The 19,964-nt window shown below is 41.7% G+C and overlaps 2 protein-coding genes across 6 annotated transcripts in view; both read right to left on the bottom strand.

Moving 5' to 3' along the window:
• chchd6b (coiled-coil-helix-coiled-coil-helix domain containing 6b) overlaps positions 1–11,492 on the bottom strand; it is a 95,160-nt gene extending 83,668 nt beyond the window's left edge. For 4 of the 5 annotated variants that reach the window (XM_070959975.1, XM_070959979.1, XM_070959977.1 and 1 more), the window contains exons 1-4: positions 11,229–11,466; positions 10,271–10,364; positions 9,738–9,792; positions 8,922–9,078 (exon numbers count right to left, since the gene is read on the bottom strand). In XM_070959975.1, coding sequence (XP_070816076.1) covers positions 8,922–9,078; positions 9,738–9,792; positions 10,271–10,364; positions 11,229–11,312 — 390 coding nt within the window. In that variant the 5' untranslated portion in view covers positions 11,313–11,466. Of the gene's footprint in view, positions 1–8,921; positions 9,079–9,737; positions 9,793–10,270; positions 10,365–11,228 lie in introns of all 5 variants that reach the window. The other variant, XM_070959980.1, reaches the window with a different exon arrangement.
• Positions 11,493–12,550: 1,058 nt separating this feature from the next.
• On the bottom strand, positions 12,551–19,574 carry tpra1 (transmembrane protein, adipocyte asscociated 1). Its single transcript, XM_070959428.1, has 11 exons — positions 19,406–19,574; positions 18,063–18,246; positions 17,799–17,931; positions 17,412–17,498; positions 16,668–16,740; positions 16,436–16,515; positions 16,219–16,329; positions 16,066–16,126; positions 15,871–15,973; positions 15,392–15,472; positions 12,551–15,286 (listed from the first exon to the last, which is right to left on the bottom strand). The coding sequence occupies exons 2-11, from the start codon at positions 18,233–18,235 to the stop codon at positions 15,016–15,018; spliced, it is 1,173 nt and encodes a 390-aa protein (XP_070815529.1). The 5' UTR covers positions 18,236–18,246; positions 19,406–19,574; the 3' UTR covers positions 12,551–15,015.
• Positions 19,575–19,964: the final 390 nt, after the last annotated feature.

Genomic DNA, 19,964 nt, shown 5'->3' with positions numbered 1-19,964 from the left:
GAGCTCAGCCCCACTATATTGCGATCATGTAATCGTCACAGGCCTGGAAGCTACACTACACTAATTTTGTACCTCTGTGTAAAGTTGCAAGGCTTACATCTCAATCACTGGCAGTTGTCATTTTTGCCAGGCTTTTCCAGGTCTCTTTATTAGTATTAGAGGCTTATTAACACATACAGTTCAAATGCACAGTCTCTATCAGGAGAACAGAACAGCAGCTCAAATACTTACACATTAATCATAACACCTGTGTGGTGTACACACCTGCGTGTGTCAACAAAAACACACGAATTCACACATCAGCATGCACACAGTACAGTAGAGGGACACCAGAGGCATGAATTGGTTAGTCTAGCTGTTTGCTCATTAAATGTGTGTTCTCGTCACATAGCCGGGGGAGGCTAAACGAATTAACACTTCATCATCAGCCTGCTTTCCCACCACAGACTGTCACAGAGAAAACGAAAGACACAGGATGAAGGATGGAGGAAAAAGGGATGTCAGGTCAATAAGAGGAAGATAATGAAGGATGGAGGAAATTATGATAGGAAAAAATGAGTATAGTGGTGGGAGAAACAATAAATATAGGCATATTCCATATTCTCATTTGCTCACTCTCTCTCACTCACTCATTTGCTCCAGTTTCTTCACATTTAGCCTAAAATAGTGACATTCTGCAAAGTTTAACTTTTCAGTCCAGAGAGCTAACTTTCTCTGCCCTGGAAACATCTTACTGACTACAGACAGGAACGGTTTGGTCAGACTGGGTTCTGATTAGGTCAAGCTGCTTCAACCAACCAACATGTCAAGACAGCTTTCTCATGCTGACCACATGTGCAGTTTCCCTCGGCTGCATTTATAGACTGAAATCTTTAAATCTTCAAATTGAAAGAAAGTTTTCACAACCAAATTTCCAACAAAGCAATATCCAGAAAGAATCTGGGGATCATTCATGAACACACTGCTTCAGTGCATTATTTTCACTGGCATGAAGTAGTACAATATTACACACAACAAGCAGAGGCACAAAGTCTCATTAATTAATATTAACACTGAGTCTTCTGTTATGCACTCATACTGGGCAACAGTAAAATGTGTTTGTCATGTGTAAGTTTGAAAGCATGCTTTCCTTACAAATAAGTATACCATTTGGTAAAGATGAGATCTGATTCCACATGTAAAAAACAGATTCAACATTGAAACCAGTCGAAAGTCTTGTAAGATCTGATATAAGATCAGTGACTGATCAGCCAGTGCGGCTGTCCTTATTTTTGACTGTGATGAATGCATCTTAAACAGACTGCCAAATTGCTTAGCAGATGAGAAATCTTAATCTTAATTAAGATTCATCTCATATTCGAAAACCTTTGACTCATACTTTGAATCTTATATAAATTATTATTTCCCTGTATCTGAGCAAGCATCTGGGAAACATTTAGTAAGTCTTGTCCAGCCATCATTACATCATGACTGTTCTCTGATGGGAAAGGTATTCCACTATTGCACTCCTACACATTTGTCCTTTGAACTGACAGGATTTGAGCTTGCCCCACCACCCCCCCTCACCGCTGCGCACCGATCAAAATCTCCTCAGCCGGTGAGCGCTCTGCTCGTCAGCAATTACCGTCGCTCGAGACTACGGGGGAGTACTGTATGTGTGTGCGTATGTGAGTGAGTGAGTGTGAGCGCGCACAAAGGGCTTAGCTGCTTTAACATGCAGAAAAGATGTCAAGTCTGTGATTACACTAGCTGATAACAAGTGGTTTAGCTGTGTGTGAATGTGTGTGTCTGAATCCCTGTTGAATTTTACATCATCGGTTTCTGTGAGAAAGAAATTCTGAGCTTATATCTGTCCATGTGCGCATATGTACACTCGCAGACTTAAAAGCCATCGCTATGGTGAAGGCTAATGTTCACCCACTCAGTCTCAATGTAAACCTCTCTCCCTCCACTGTCATATATCAGCTTTTCAATTCGTTCTTTTTCTTTTGCATTGATCCATCTTTCTCCTCTGTCCCTCTCCTCTGGATTGCCTTTTCTCCCTCTCTTCCTCTCCCCCACCCTCTGTCTTTGGCTAACAAGCAGTGTTGGCTATCTAGCTGACTGGCTGTCAGAGTCAGACATCTGAATCTATTACTATACCACGCTCCAAGTCTCTCCACTCCGCCTCTCAGCTCCTGCAGCCCGTCCCTGTCCATGTTTCTCTTTCTCTGAGCTCTCTGGCCTAATGCCTCCATGTGCTTGCTGCCCTAGCTGCTGACTGCTATCGTATATTGGTGAAAATGACTCTTCAGTCCTGTCTCATAGGTGGGTCATGGGAAAAAGAGGGTGGTGACGGACAAAGCAAAAATAAGTATGTCTAATTGTGTATTAAGCATGTGCACATGTGTGCAAATGGAAATGGAGGTGCTGCTGTGGAGACTTTTCAACAGATATCCTGAACGTGTTCATGCATCTGTACTCTTTGTAGTTTCTTGCAACAAATAACTACTGAATGATGAATAAACATTGACTATATTAAAGGGTGACTATCTTATTGCATGTGCTACTATGTGATTTGTATTCCTCTGTAATATGCTCAACAATGATGTGCTATCATCTGCTGAGAAACAACGGTTTCATGGTTCTTACTTTAGATATATGCTGTCATCTTTGGTCACGGGAAAAAAAAAATCCATCCAGGGATTATTTTGGGATTGGCTGAATACAGCTCAACCAACATGTCCATCTGGTGCTAGAAAGCAAACACTCAAAGCAGCTGAAGTGATATGAATTGACAGATTGATGTAACCACAGGCTAGTTCAGAGATGGTGGGGAGTAACGTTGCCTTCAAATCATAAATTTTGTGTGCGATGAAGTCTCAAAGCATGCAACAGATTAAATAAGATCTGGGAATGCCAACACGATATGAAATAATGGAGTTAAATGAGACACTCAATTAGAAAACACAATGTTTAAAGCAATAAATAGAAGTAAAGGAATTAGCTGAAACAACAGTACACAGATCTATTGCAGAGAATTATATTCTGTGATCACTGACAAATGTCTTAAAGACTTACACAGCAGGGGTGCCTGCTGGTGAGCGAGAACGTCTTGTATGTGAAAGGCTGCATAATCAGGGCAAACCACATTTTCCAGCCTTGTCAAGTGTCATTTCCTGGTGCTTCTCCACAGCAGCGGGGCAATACTGTTAACATGTGTGGCATCATCCGCTGTGGTGGTCAGTGGCTGGAGTGTTTGTCATCTCAGGTCTGACTTTAATGAATGTTGGGCTTTTCACCCTGGTTTTCATCATCTTTCTTTTGGACAGTGTCAAATTGCTTCACTCTGAGTCATCGCACACACGCGCACACACACACGCACGCACGCACACAGGACAGGGACTGAGAGGTTGAGAAGAGAAAGATAAAAAGACAGAGGAGGAGGAATAAATGCTGGGAGAACATGTTGTCCAGGAGCACATGATGCTGTGCAGAGCAGCATCCCTCCTGCTTTATAGCCCTTGGTAAAACGAACATGCTTCAACAATGCCATCTAGTGACTAATTACGGGATTACATCTAGTTTCCTCACCCGAGTAGTAGACATACCAACAAATCACGCAAAATCTGCAGCCACAGGTAATATGTGGTTGAATGTGATGTAAAACAGAACAGGGTGGGTCTGACTACACTGCAAGGGAATTGAAACACCTCAAAAAGTGATATGATAAAAATTAAATAATATACATGACATGAGAAATCTACCTGATTTGCTGGTTAACTGCCCACACAACAATCTGGCTAGGTTGCTAAAGCAAGGAGGAGGGGTGAGAAGACAGGGTGATAAGGAATGACCAAATGGGCGCATTGTCTTTTATCACAGCTGACAGAATTCTCAGATCCAGATGTTGTTATTCACAGTTGAATAAAGGATGTCAATTTTTTTTTACATACAATCTGTGACAGCCTGCAGTTGCATGGTTTTATCATAATCAAATCTCAGCTAAAATGTGAAATTCTAATGGTGGGGGAAAATATGGTAGACTGAAAGCAAAGTGTCAATTTGATCCCACTGTTTCAAAATATGATTTACTGATAAGTTCGTGGGATTCAAGGAAATGTCCCTCCTGGGTTTGAAGAGAAGTACGAGGAGCAAGATGGTATGACGCGTGGAGTAACCTATTTTCCACACTGAAATTTATATGAAAATGGCCTCCAGGGCTAATAAACTTCTGGAAGGAGAAGAATACAGTAGAGGTGGATAGAGGGGAATTAAGGTCACTTGAACTGATTCAGAGACATTCAAAATCCAAACACATGTAACACTAAAACATGCATATCTACTACACTACAATACACACTTTTAATAGGAGTTTGTAACACTGAGATGACTGTAAACACTCAAAATGTCAGCTGAGTGAATGACTGCTGCCCTCCATATCTGATGAGTTTACATCTATCTGCATCTTTTCAATGTTAAGTTGTCATTTAAATTTCTCCATATGGGACTTTGGACTAAACTGGTGTGAATTAAAACAGCACCCTGTAATCTTGTTGTCCATCACTGGTTTTGCAATGGAGACAGCAGATAAAAGCTGGCTTTAAATATAGACTGAAAGCAAATCAACTGACAGGTTACAAACATTCACCCGCGACCCCCAAACAGGTAGTAAACTCTATTCTTCTCACCCACCTGGGAAGCTTCTGCAATTCAATAGCTTAAAGCAGATGCTTGTTATTATCTGTGTGTGCGTGCTTGTGTGTGGGAGCTGCTCAGCACTGAATGCCTGTGCATACTAATAGCATTTATTTGTGGCACGAATGACACCTCTGAGGCAGAGAGAATAGTCGGGGGAAGAAAACAAACACAGGAGGTGCTAATGAACGAAATGAGGGGAGAAGAGACTAGGTGTTAATGTAACTTGTTGTCTCCTGTGTCTTCACTCAAAGTGCAACTGTTGAGGCTTAAATGTAGTCTCAGAAAAAGGTAGGGTGACATCAAAAAGGCCAGTTTGTACACACTTTTTGGAGAGCACTTCTGCAGGTGGGATGAGAAGCTGGACATCAAAATGACAATGAGGAAATGTGGAGCAGAAGCAGCACTTGGCAAAAAATGTCAACTGTGCAATTTTAATAAAAAAAAGTGTGAAAGTGGAGGGATATTCTGCAACTATTACAGCTCATCAGTTATGGCCAGTGTTCTGAAGTTGATCCCGATTTCAGTGGCACTATTTTTTCCTCTGACACAACGTTTCTCCCTCAACTATTGCCAATACAGTGCTGAATGGTGGCGACTGCAATGAACACAGACAGTGCAGAAAGTGAGAATGAGAGGAAAGTAATTTGAGAATAAAAGCAATAAAGCTTTTTCTGATAAAGCTTTTTCTGAGACACACTTCGAGCTTTCCCCTTTGAACGACCTTCTCCTTGACACTTCTGCAGCAGTAATGTCACATACTGGTAATCAGTAGTAGACCTAAATGAGCTAAAATTAGACATTCATACACAACATGAAAAAATATGGCATGAGAAGGAAGGAATTAACACTTTCAGATGCCACATGTGGAAACTGAACAACAGTATAAAAAAGCTTAAAAATACAATATACACAGCGCTCAAAAATATAGTATAACATGGAATGTTGCAGGCAGATATCCCCCATAACACACCTGCACACACACACCTCCCTCTGATGCAAATTGACTCAGAGCCTGTTTAATGCACAGGTATGCACAAGCACAGATACATACAGACGCAGATTTATATATACATACACACACACATAGTCCCAGCTGTGGCGGGTGGCGCAGAGACAGGAGTAAATGGCTAATGTGAGTGTTTGTGACAGGCAGCCTGAGGCAGTGTGAGGAGCTCAGTTCTCTGACAGGTGTTGGTGTTGCCTCAACACCTCCTTCACCTCCTATTCACCCCAACACTAACATAAAGCCTACTTGCTGGGGAGCAAGGAGTGCACATGGGGAAACAGGCTTGGTGGGTGGCATACTATATACATTCGTGTATCGTGATAGTGTCGCAGCAATGTGTGTGAAAGTGTATGTCTCTGTGCGTGTCTTCTCCTCTGGGAATAAGACGGCTCCCAAACTACTCAAAGTGGAGCCTTTTAAGGTGGAGTAGGGAAATGTCGGGGGGTGGAGAGACTTGCTCTTGAAGCCTCTCGCTGTGATGCTGCTGGGGGATGCAAGGTCGACGGAAAATGCAAAGAACAGTGAGAAGCCCACCTGCTAAGCACAGAGATTTTCTAGCAGCAGAGCTCTTGAATCCGATTCCCAGGTACGTTCAATCTCCTCAAAAGATGAAGCAATACAGCACAAAATATATATACTACTGCATCTTTCTTTTTAATCCTAGGAGTGAATTATGCTAGGATCCAGGTCTTTTGGGGGGTTTGTTAAATATGTGTCACATTTTTTGACAGCAGTGAAATCAAGAGGGGAACAATGAATGTGTTAGACAGTTAAGGAGAAAAAAAGTGAGAATCAGAGGTGAGAGTGAACAGGAAGGACAGGTGAGAAAGAGGAAAAGGTGGGAACAGAGAGGCCATGGGGGAGATACATGCTGTCTAGGCTTCTCACAAATGCTCTACTTCAATTCTATCAACATCTGAATGCAGCAAAAAGTTCCCCCTTCTGTTTACTTAAACGCACAGATTCTGGTTTATACCTGTATATCACTCAACTCCAAGCATCCTTTAAATTGAGCATGCACACACACACAAGACACAAACACACACGAGAAACCTTTAATCCAAGCGTTGACAAAAAGACGTTAAAACCTGTCAAACACACCAATCAACAATGACAGAGTTGGGTCAATACTCATTTTCCACTCTGTGCAACCACAACCTTCTACACACACAAAGACACATCTACGCACACACACTCACTGACAGGCTGTATTGACTTGTCATGTGAGAAAACGTAGAAAATAAAGCTGTGAGGAAAGAGTGCTCAGTTTCTCATTGCGATGCAACATCATTAAATGACTGGAGCACATATCAGTGTAAGCTAAGCCAGCGGCTTCATTCAGTATTCATTACAGCTGGCTGGCCCACTGAAAAGGCACTGCAGGACAAATCAATTGGAGAGGAAAGAGACAGAGAGTTAGGACTGTAGGAAACTCACACTGTTTAATTTTACCAAAGAAAAGCAAGCGAAAAAAACACCAAGGAGGGAGTCGCAAATTAATAATTGGCAATAGATCACTGTTAATAATTACATCTAAGAAACATCGGAAACAGCCCCTCCAGGGTTAACACACACACACTTGTTAAACATACAAATCTCTCTGGCAATCACCTCTCTTTCACTCCCACACACTACACTGTTGGTTGACTCATTATCGTCTGAATGCTGAATTTAATAAGAGCACGTGTCAACAAGCACATTTGAAAAAGTGACAAAGTAGAACTATCACAGAAAGCTCATGCAGACAATAATCAGGACAATATCTACATCTAAATGCGTAGAAGAAAAGAATAACTTTCTTGTTTACATGGTGTTTTAGAAACAAGGCTACTGCTGAAAGGCAGGGGTTAACATTCATAGAAGACAGCATCGGTCATGCTCCTGTTTCCGTCCAATATGTCCAATAATAATGTAATTTTTAATATAGCCTGTTGAAATAGATGCCCATGCTTGTATACCAGCAGGCTTTAAGGATTTCCCTACTCTGATAAAGTACAGATACTGTACATCTCTGCCATCACACCACTCACGTAGTCTATTCAGTGCAGTGAACAGCTGTGGAACGACTGAGGTCTGTGCTGCATTAGTGATACAAAAACAGTGCAATCACTGAAAAGCACAACAACGCAACAAAGAACATCTCGACTCCAGCATTACTAGCATTTAAACAGCAAGTATAGCATCATATTTAGAATATCTTAATCACTCAGTCTAAGGTTTGCAGTCTGCAAACACAGAAACCAGGGTTGGAGCGCAGAGGTGCCATTCAAAGTCTAAACAGCAGAGGGTACTGTTGACTACTAGAGAAGGTTTCTGAGGGGAAAAAACTTTCTTATTCCTGCTAAATAATACAAGAATCTAAAGTGTAAAATCTTTAATCAAGTCATGTTGATTATAGAACATTGCCTCTTAGCCATAAGAGATAAAATTTGCTACTTCTATACATATATTTGATGATCTGAAAATGTCTGCTAAATGTTTAAAATATTAAAATGTAAGGTTAAGTTTGGTCACTTAACCTTAACTTGAGTGACCAAACTCAACCAGCCTGTGGCCAACAAGTCGCTGAGATGACCTGATAAGAAAGCAGTGAAATTATGTCTCAGACAATTTGCTTTCTAACTTTTAAATGTTGAGTGAGAACACAAATGTTAGTACACTTATGTTAAAGTGAGCCAGGTGTAAATGTGCTCAAAAGAGTTGAACATGGGGGGGATGAATGCCTTTATCCCCTGCAACTTACAAGGACACAAAAACTAAGCGAGGGAAAGGAAAGTAAAGTAAATAATATTTATTGTTTTGATAAATCTGATCGGCTGCACGGTGGAGCAGCAGGTAGTGTGCGTGCCTCACAGCAAGAAGGTCGCCGGTTCGATTCCCGGGTCAGGCCTTTCTGTGTGAAGTTTGCATGTTCTTCCCGTGCATGCGTGGGTTCTCTCCATTGACAGCCGAGATAGGCTCTGGCCCCCCCGCGACCCCGAAAGGGATAAGCGGCATAGAAAATGGATGGATGGATGGATAAATCTGATTCAATAAATGCTTGATGAACTCCTTCTTTAAAGTACACTGTTATATGGACACAAATTTTGTGTAATGCAGGTTGTTTGCTATTTCAACAAAGTATACATTAAGGCATCAAATCAACAGTTTTGGGGGATTTTCAGTGTAACAAAGTGCAACTCATCAGACCCACTAGTGGAGGACTGCCAGTATAGACCCAGAAACCACCACTCACCAGTATCTTGGCCTTTTCTTGCTCTTCATGGGCCTTTCCTTTCTCTATGATGAGGGCAGGGGTCAGCTCATCCAGTCCCGTGGTTGCTGCTGACTCTCTCTCTCTCTGAGCCAGTTGGGCCAATTGCTCTTGCACCAGGGCCTGTTGACGCTCAAAGCTAAAGTAGAGGAAGATAAAAACAGTTTTAATCTTTGACCTTTACTTATCCAGTGAAAGTCTGCTGATCATGCAAGTTCTTGTTCAAACAGAGAGCTACCCAGTGGGGTTTTAATGAATGATGATTATAGCAACAACAACAATCATTCATGAATTGTTGTGTGGAATCTGTTACATTCAAATCAAAGTGTAGCATCAAGTCACTTCCTGAATATTACTCTAACAAACTTCCAGGAAACAGCATTACAGTCAGAGTGCGTATACGTATTGTGGCTCAGACAAGTATATGCGCATTCCAGCAACATAGCAACACGCTTGTTACACAGACAGAGTAAATGAGCGCTGGCAGTGTTGACAGGTCACTCCACATGTTCACTGCATGTTAGCATCAAATGCCTGCTATTTTACACGTCACCTCCACTGGCTATTAGCTGCCTGTGTCAACACAGAAGGCCCAACTTAAATGCACATTAGGATCAAAAATTCTACTATTGTCCAAGCTGAAATTATAACTGACATCTAAGGTGAGTGACTCTTACCGAGTTACCCAGTACTACTGCATCATAAAACATGACATGCAAAGTTATAGCAGGTCCTTCACCAAATATGGTTGAATAACAACAAAAAACGAACAGCGACCTTGACATAATGAGCACCTACTTTTTGCGGATTTCTTCTTGTATTTCTGTACTGGAGGGTCCTGTTGGTTTTGGACCTGAAAATCAAGTGGGATAAATATCAATACTATTAGCAAATACAATACAGATCAATTTGCAGAACAACGTAGAAAGAGCAACAAATGGCTACCGCTTTATGAGGGGTTCAAGTCTGGTCAATTGTCTTCACTGCGGGCATAACAGCTGTCTTACAGACGTATCTATCCTATGTTGACCGAAACAAGGCCGCTTTTAAAACCATTCTCTATAATGCTGACCAAATTATCAAGTCAGATATAACTTAAATCACATTAATATTCATAAACACACACAGACTGTAAATATTCTGATAAAGGTGAGCACATAAATAACACAGCTTATGTTAGCTATACTCTGCTCTCTCACACAGCAATAGATTTGACCTTTATGCTGATACTGTTCGCATTTGGCACCACATGAGGACACGTGCTCTAACACGGAGGGCCTACCCAGTGGGAGCTCCGCAAGAAAAAGGAAACGTCTCTGACTTGGACTCACTTGATGGTGGTTTGTAACTGTCTGATGAAGATGGTGGCTTGGCGCTGTCAAGCCCCTGAGATTCCCTCATCCGCCGGAGCACATCCTCTGAGAGCTGGACAGGAATGTGAGAATCAGCCAAATGTGCACATTAACACACGCATGCATGCAGTCATGTTTCCTTCACTTTTGGGGACACTGGATGGACTTACATTCATTTCCTGGAGACTTACTCTCACCATAACCACTCCTCGTCTAACCCTGACCTTAACCTGAACCTAAACCCACAAGTTCCCACAATGTGACTGTGTAAACAGATTCATGTCCCCACAACAAGAGTAATACACACACACACAAATACAAGCCTCTTGTTGTACATACAGGACAGTTGTGTGTCTTGTAAAGCTTCCAATGAAAACTCAATCATCCAGCCTGGCGTAGTGCCCTTGAGCAAGTCACGTACTTCTCTACCAGACTGACCTCACTGAACAACCAGAACAGTAAGACAGACATCTGCCCACATGACCAACACATGAACACTTCATGAACTTACACACTTACTGTACAATTTACAGGTTCACAGGTGGGACAAATACTGTTGTTATGAAACTGTTTCTTAACGTCTGCCGTCCACTTGAATGCGCGTGCCAACCTGTATGACACTGTGGAAACTTCGCGAGCATGTTATCGTTGCACTGCGTTATGGCCGCGTAAATGTCCATTTCATTTGACTAGCCGCACGTCGTAATTCATCAAGCTGTTACAAGGGTAGCCTGCTAACCCCAGAGTAACATGAGTACCGTTAACTGCTCATAAGGGAGACAGACAGAGGGGGTATGACCGGTGTCATGTGAGGACATGGCACCGGTCATCTATTCAGCGCTTTAAACCGAAACCACAGCTAGTTAACCGTTATTAGCTTCAGTTAGTCGTTACGCCTGCTCTTAATTGTAACAGAAAGACAATACGTTTTATTTACCTTCACTCCTTCAATTACTGTGACCTTCTCGTCTTCGTCCAGTCCAAATGACACTTTCCGAGTCGCGCTGCTGTTACCCCCCATGTTGACCAGCGGTCTTGTTCCCACCGGACTGTAAATAACAGTAAGAACCCTGTCCAGTGCTGGGACAGGGACACATATATGAGACAGCGGCTGGAGTCGCCGCCACAGCGACCGGTGCTTAACACACTTCAATAAAGGTCATTCTGGCGCTGCAGTATCCTCAAAGCTCATTCGCTGGATGAAAGATATCAGACCCTATGACTCACGGTCGTGTAGCGTAAATCGACCTGGGGTAGGTGGGAATTGTAGTCCTACTGTAGTCTAATGCGAAGCCTGACATGTAAAGCTTTTCACAGTAATCACTATGAAGGGAAACAGAATAAAGGACAAATAGTCGCTCCACCTACACACGAGGAAATGTATTTTAAATGTGTAGAAAAAGCCCTTTCCCGGGGTGTAGTTACCATATGACACCACAGAGTGGAGTCCTATCATGACTTTGAATATACTGAATTACCTAAAGCAGCGGTCCCAACCACCTAGGTTCTGGTTCGTAGTCGAACTGCAGTGGACACACACACACACACACACACACACACACACACACACACACACACACACACACACACACACACACACACACACACACTGATAACACTGATAAGAACAGTTACAGTTACAGTACGTTAGAGCAGCAGTCCCCTACCACCAGTACCGGGACGCACAGAGAGACTGAACAAAAAATATTTTATTGATCATCAGATTCTGAAAGAAGTTGTTTTGAAAATCAGGTGCATCCGCCTGTACCTCTGCGCACCGCTCGTCACGTGATGCGGGAGTAAAAAAGCTAGTAAAGCTTTTAAAAATGCTAGTAAAAATGAGTAAAAAACAAACGTCTACGGATAGCTTCTTCGGACAGGGGAAAAGGCCAAATGATGAGACAGAAGAAGAAGAGCCTACAAGAATAAGAAAGCTGTATTTAAAATACGGGTTTATCGTTTCAGGTGATTCTCAGGCACCAAGTCCGCTCTGCGTAATAGGTGGCGACAGGCTCGCAAATGGGGCAATGAAGCCTTCTCGTTGAAAAGAAACAAGCGCAGGGCTCCCGCTAATTACAACAACTACATTCAGGGTAATGGTCAGTGGTATTTTTAATAATCTGTGTTTATTCGTTTCTCTGCCGGTCCGGCAAATTATTGCTTTGCGTGAAACCGGTCCGTGGTGCAAAACAGTTTGGGGACCGCTGACTTAAAGCAAGCCACGGCGTGGCGTCTTGTCCCATCCCCAAAACAAACAGATCCAAGTCCATGGTTTATTCTGAAGGTCATGGAATGTTCAATACATTGCATTAATATGGGCTGAGTATCATACAATCAATGCACTTAAATAAAAAGGCAATTTACAGATCATTTGCAAAATGATTTACACATCAAACATCTTGTGTATCAAGAGCCTGGACCTCCAATTCCTTAACATGTACCTCATGAACATGTGCCATCAAACAGCAAACCGATTTCCTAATCACGATGCCAACTCCAAGTCATAGAGCAGTTGTCAGCAGCACTCATGCTTGAATATAAAATATTTCAAGAGTCTGGCAAATACTGTAATATCTTGAAAATACCCATCTCCTTTACTGTGTTGTTGCTTTAACATTATGAAAAAATAAGTAATTCTTTATTTACTGCATACAGGTCACCACTGTCTAGGAATACTGCCACCTGAAGTACAGCAAATCATCCACACCAAACATACAACATTTTCAGGGGAAAACTCACAAACATCATATTTCCTTTGTTGGCATAAGGGAATGTGATGTGAGGTGGTTTTAAAAGACTGAAGTATGATATTGCAGTAAAACCACGAGGTATCATAATAACTGATTTCATGAGCTGATCCAAGAATCAAACCATTTAAGCCCAAAACTGATCAGAATGATAACGTTTTCTCTTTTAAAATTACCTTTCTTTGACACAACTGCCTGAGCCTCTCTCACTCTAAGGGAATTTAAAATCAATATCAATATAATAAAACTTTATCAACAACCTCATTTGATACCGTAAAATTGAGCAATATTGTTTATGGTCTAATTTCACCACTATTAACATTCAGGGAATCTCTGGACATGGGGAAAAAATGTTAGCAGCAAAATAAAAACTTAACCTCCTGCAGAAAGCAAAGCTGAATTAGACATGCTGATATGAAATGAGGGCACGTTTAATTTGGAATACAACAAAAAGGTTTCTGCACATTTGTTGTTCAAATAATGCACGTAATAATGTGCTGAATGACTATGAAGCTAACAAATGTGCTTTCAGTAGCTGGAATGATTAATCTGGTTTAAGAAATTCAAGCAAAAGCACAAAATAAAAACAAGAGGAGAGAAATGAAGGGTGGAAAGCTTATGTTTGAGAAGCAAGTTGAGATTTGCTCTGTCAAAAGACTGTCATGTTTAACATGAATGCAATGCCTGGATTTATGGGTTACTGATTTCCTTAGTGAGTCATTACACGTTGAATTTTGAACAGATTCTTGTTATCCTCTCTGTGATTCGATCTCTGTCCTCCAGAGGAAAACCTGTGCTTAAGTAATTTGAGGTGGTGGAAAATCAGACTGCCTTAAAAAAAATCTGACTTTTGTGAGTTGCGTTAGGGAAACTTTCTAAACTTTGTGAAATGCTGTCTGCAACAAATTCATTACTCCTTTCTTTGTATAAAAATATTGCCTGTTTGTCCTGATGTGGCTACTCTGTGGCTAGATAAATTAAAAGCCTCGTTAACAGCACATTAGCTGCACAGATGAGTACGATGCACTGTTGCACAGTTATTTCTTACTGTATATCATTCATTCATTTCCCGCCTGTATTGCTTTTATTTTTCACACAGTTCTGTTGAATCAACATGGCACAGAAAAGATGTATGCTTAGTAATTAGAGGTGTGTCTCTTTAAGCTGTCTCGGTTGCTCTCTCACTAAATTTGAACAACCTATATTTTATGTTAGCTAAAAACAAAAGTCCGTATCGATGTTCGCTTGTGTGGCTGCCACCACATTGTACAGATTGTGTTTACACCTTCCTAAGATCCAAACACAATGCAAGCCACACCACCTCCAGATGGGGTCAGGCTGATCTGATCACGATGCATTTACACCTTGCATTAACATGCATTTTTCCTCCAGATCGCATTTTAATACCAGGTGTAAATATGGTCTAATACAAGGCAGCAGATAACAAAGATACTGTTACTCAAAGCTTTTAGTGGGAAGTTAAAGATGTTGAGTCGCCATCAAAACAATGTTAGATAGAGTTTAAAGACTCGGGTACTTAAAATGGCATTAAAATGTCATCACTGAGGATTGAGCAGCTGATGCGTGATGCTGGAATGACAGAAAATGTGCGGAGAGAAGTCAGTAAGCTCCCAGGTTTAAGAGCCTGTGGAGCAGAGTCAACACAGAGTCTGTCGGAGCCGCAATGAGGGACAGTACTCCGAGTGTGGAGCTACAGCAGCAGTGCACTCTGGCAACAGTGTTACAAAAGCAATCACTAAATTCACAGTCCTCCAGATAATGGGCTTGCAAGGTCTCTCCTCAAGTGTCCACTTTTCAACTTATCCTGGCGTCAAAGCAAGACCAAGACAAACTTTTCTTGGTGTCCAACTTCTTTGTTCTGATTCGTTTTTTTCCTTTTTCTTTTTTTTGCCAACTCTGATCGCCACCCTGCCTAACACATTACACAAGCACAACAAGTCCAGCTACATCACTATCTCAGGCATTGACGGGTCTCCAGCGGTCTGCCTCAATGCTGTTAATGCTGCTGGACCCATAGGGTCCTGAGGCAACATCATCCAGGTATGCTCCAACCATACGAGAGCTGCCAGGACCAGAACCATCGATCTGGGTGGAGGAGTAGTAGAGGCCCTGGTCGGTCAGCTCCTTACGGCCAATGGTCGCAGCGATGGTTGGGGGAAGGTTGACATCACTTTCATCTGGCTCATCCACCTGTGACTTGTAGGAGAACAGGATCTTGGGCTCTGAACTGTGGACAAGAAGAAAGAAGTGAAAAACAGGAAGAAGCGGGGTCAACTGTCTTCAGTGCAACTATAAAGTATTCTGTATATTTTACAAGACTCTTTGTACAAACCCAAAGAAACCCTTGAGGAATGTGACGTAAATGAGCGGCGCAAAGGTAGAGAAGTACAGGAAGGTGGTGACATCCACACAGCTGGTTAGAAGAGACAAAATAAAGGCAGGTATCAAACTGTGTAAACAGTCCCAATAAAAGCTACAGGATATTATTACCTTCAGTAGAGACAGAGAGAGCAATCAACAGGTGTCTGATGACAGGAAAACATCTCTTATCATCTCATCCTCTCATCTAAACATAACTTCACAGGACCCCACAAACCCCTCATTGCAACCCAGCCAACAAATTGAATTAGAAAGGTTTTAAAAAATGGCTCCATATTGAGGACATTACTCTGAAAAGCTTCTGCTGCACAAAGCCAATGCTTTATAGCCAAAGTTGCCCTGAAGCCAAAAATACACACAACTTATCTCTCTTCCTAAAATACTCCTACAGATCTATTTACGCAGTATAATACTCCAAAGGATGACACTGACCAGAGTCCCTCTATGATTCCAGCACATAGCAGAGCGCTGCCCAGGCCCTGGACCAAGTTCAGTAAAGACAGGATGGCAGCGTACACGTAGAAACTCCTCTTGGCTGGACAAAGGAAGCAGAACAAAGATTCATGGGAAACTGAGGACAAACGCTTTCAATGCTATAAATTCAGATCTTTGCTGCAATGAACTCACATGGAAGAGATATCCTCTCTCTCACTGGAGTTTTAGGCAAGATGACAATCAAAGAGTACACCTATGAAAACAAACAAACATCAGTTTTCAGGTATCTGTCAGATGTGAGTTTATGCTGCTGCTGATGCTGCTGCCTGGTTACAGACTACCGACCAGGAAGAAGAAGCAGGAGCTGGCCAACCAGAAGTGCCGTCCTCCATGACCGTAGATGTTGAAGTCCTCAGCAGAAAGGTGACTGTCTGGATACAGGATCTCTAGTGTGCCCTGGAACAATGTCTCATTCACTTTAATTACATGCAGAATAAAAATTTACCAAAAACATCCTGCTGATGTTTTTAACATTATCTGACCTCTTATCATCTGTCATTACCTGCGTGATGGAGTAGCCCAGAGCCAGCACAGCAGTGATAGCCAGGACACGCTTTATACTCGACTTGCTCTCCAGGTGACCTGATAAATGAATTCAGAAAGAGGATTAACAGAAAGAAAAGCTGCGCAGACATTGCGTTACATTCACTGGAAACTATTGTGTCACGTGAAAAGAGACAGAAAATGTTCACATCCACAGTAAGTGAGAACTGAAACCAGTAGAGCAAACTAACCGAAAGCCAGTCCCAAGATGATAACACTGAGCTCAATAGCCAGCAAGAAGAAGCGGGTGATTTCCCACAGCACCTAAGATGACAATAAACATCATGAGGGTCTACTGTGGCAGAGTTGGCCGGCTGTGTTGTGACACGTATTACTCAGCACATAAGGAAAACTCGACAGGTCAGGTCACATTCCAAAGCGTTATACAATCATTTGTACTTTTTCCAGCCATAACAGCGCTATGGGAACAGTTGGTCCATCACTGAACTCCATAGGGATCTGTCCGGTATGTGAGGAATGTCAGCCATGCCTTTCCTTTTAGACACCAAAGCCCAACAAAGTCATGCTAAAGCTCACATCAGCCACTCTGGATATTTAATAAAAGATGCCTATGACAGGATATGGTGACTGCTACTTCAGTATGGGGAAATTATTTATGACGTAAACCTGCAATCGGTCATGTGCTACATAGAAACAAAAACACCAACCACACTATCAAACTCCAAAAAATCCCAAATTATTTTTCACCAGAAAAGACCCAGTCTGTTTAGAAAGGCTGGTTTCCCCTGAAGCTGTATGTTCCACCACACGCTGGTACGATAAGGCTGTAATAAGTACCAGGTTTTGAATTTTGGTAGCGGCGTGGCTAACTACTCATTACATCTGAATTACAGAATGAGCTTTTAATTTCCAAGATTTACTCAACAGCCATGTGCACTCCAGAAATGTTACTCATACTTCATGTGTTTCCTCACTTTGTCTATGATGGTGGCAGCGCTGGAAGCACTGACAGTCATGGACACGACGGCCCGGGTGATTCCGACCGCTGCTACAACAAACACCTAAAGGAATATAGTACAGAACATGTTAGCCCATGTAAAAGAGTCTGTCTTCTGAATACAATAAAAACTCGCCCTGTGAGACAAGATAAGAAGAACGAGGTGTTAACAGAGTCATTGTCTGCTCAGACTTTTTGGGGGATCAATACAGCAGTGAAATCTCTTGACCCTAAAAGTTCTACCAGTTCTGAGAATGAAGACAAGATTGAAGAAAGTATGGGCTGAAATACTGCAAAGCATGATGTCAGGCTCAAGATAATCACTTAATACTGTATATTGGTGTTGCTGTAGTATATGTCCTACCAGCAAGTAAAAGGTGATGAAGATGGGGCTAGAGGTGAGTCGAATCTTCGCCCTGGCTGAGGGCAGCTTCCACATCAGGAACACGAAGAAGGCCACATTAGGCACAAGCAGTAAAATGTCCCAGAACCTCACCCTGAGACACAGAGATGAATGTTGAAGGGATAATGCAGAACGTTCTAAATATGTGACTTTAAATGCAGTCAAGATGGAGCAAATACAGATATTTTGTGCAGTCTGCTGTAAATGATTTCCACTTCCATATACCTGGAGTCTCCTATGTCCTCATACAGAACTTGCAGACATTTGTGAGGCTTGCTGATGTTGGCTTCAGTGTCTGGTTGCCAAGTTGGGAATACTGATGTGTTCTCTAATGGTGAGGGTGAAGTACTGCCATTGTATTGAGCAAACCTAACCACAGCAGTCACTGTGGCTAGCATGGTGTCGGACCCTGAGGGAAAGAAATCTCATGTGAGACATTTAGAAACTGTACATATTGTGCATATACATAGGCTGGTGAAATTCAATGTCCTTTCTATGAAACAGTGCTTCTCAAGTGCAGTACAACATACAACATTGGTAGTTTTCTCATAAGAATAAGGCAGTAGTATTTGGTACAACAGTATGTAAATATATTTTTTTATTATCTTTTTATTCTATATCCTGTATACTATTTATCTTGACCCTTTCTGAACCACTGTTTTTGCTTTTTTAATACTTGCTGACTGCAAAGACTTACTTGCCCCGGTGTGGGATCAATAAAGTCTTATCTTATCTTATCTTATCTCGGTTGGAAGTGTTACTCACATCAGCTGAGGGAGACATCTTCTCTCTCAATCTGACAGTTTCTCTTTCGAGGGCGTTTCACACCTCTAATTACTAATTATACATCTATTCAATATAAGCATAACAAAATATTAGAGACGTTCAAACTTGTGCCGCTAGCTTCCAGAGCTAAGACCACTGCCACTGTTGTCCCTTGCAGGCACCCGTCACAGCTTTCTCCACTTTACGATAAACATTATGTAACGAGACTGGCTGCTCTATCAGTCAGGTGTAGTGCTAATTTTAAAGTTTCAATCTAACCTCGTTAGCATTGACTTACACCTCCTCAATAACACGTTGGAGAATTGACAAGGTACATTCACTTACAGTCAGTTACCGAACTTGTTTAAAGTAGACAAATGGAAATAACAAGGGGTCAATCTCCACTCAAGGCCGCTCTCCATAGGGTTGGTTAATGATGATAATGGGCAGCTAATCATAAACAGACTGGCGTACCTTACGTCTCCGTGGATGGTTTATCTGAATACTTTCACTTAGCATTGTGGGGGATTTTAAACGTTAGCTAAGGCTGCTATTTACAGTTTGCTAGCTGTGGTCGGAAGATGTGTTTGTAAATTAAAAACTATGTTCTCCGAGCTTCCACAGACAAACACAGTGATCCTACTAACGCTAACGGTAAATGTGACTGCTAATTAACATTATGTACAGCTGATATGCCGACTGGTTCATGTTAGCATCATAACAAACGTGATACTAGGGCAAGGGCAATAACGCCGACCCAACGTAGCGACAGCTTCAACTGGCAAAAAACATAAATATCTTACCGATTCAGTAGACTCGGATTCAAGGATATATCTGCTGTAAAATGTTTAGATATTATATGGCTTCAGCACACGCTTTGTACGCCGTAACCGATCAAAAAATTGATCGCTGATATGGGACATGGCTGTACTAAGCTAGATAGTTTCGGTAACAAATTTTCCCAGTGTGGTCAGCTGACACCCTGAAAGAACAAGCGGAGCAAGTCTCGCGAGATGATACTGTTAGGCATTTGGGGTTTTACGTCAAGTCTCAGAAGAGAAGAGTTTCAATTGATTTATTAGAATAAAGGTAAGTACACATTGCGAGTGAGTGAAATCTAATAATATGAATATGATATTGTATATTATGATATTATTTATTATTATGTGTATTCTCTAAGTTTTTCAGATGGAAAGAAAAAACATCATAAAACACAATATTCTCAACTGATGCCTTTTAACCTTTCCACCAGGAATTATACATCTCACTGTTCATTACCATAAAGTAAAAAAAAAGAAAAAAAAAGACAAAATATTCACATTTATTGACACGTCATTTCAGCATTGCATGTGAGCAGGCATG

Source organism: Chaetodon trifascialis, chromosome 3 (assembly GCF_039877785.1).
Source record: "Chaetodon trifascialis isolate fChaTrf1 chromosome 3, fChaTrf1.hap1, whole genome shotgun sequence".
NCBI lineage: Eukaryota > Metazoa > Chordata > Actinopteri > Chaetodontiformes > Chaetodontidae > Chaetodon > Chaetodon trifascialis.
Note: the sequence above shows the minus strand (reverse complement) of the source record. Positions and strands in the feature narration are given on the sequence as shown.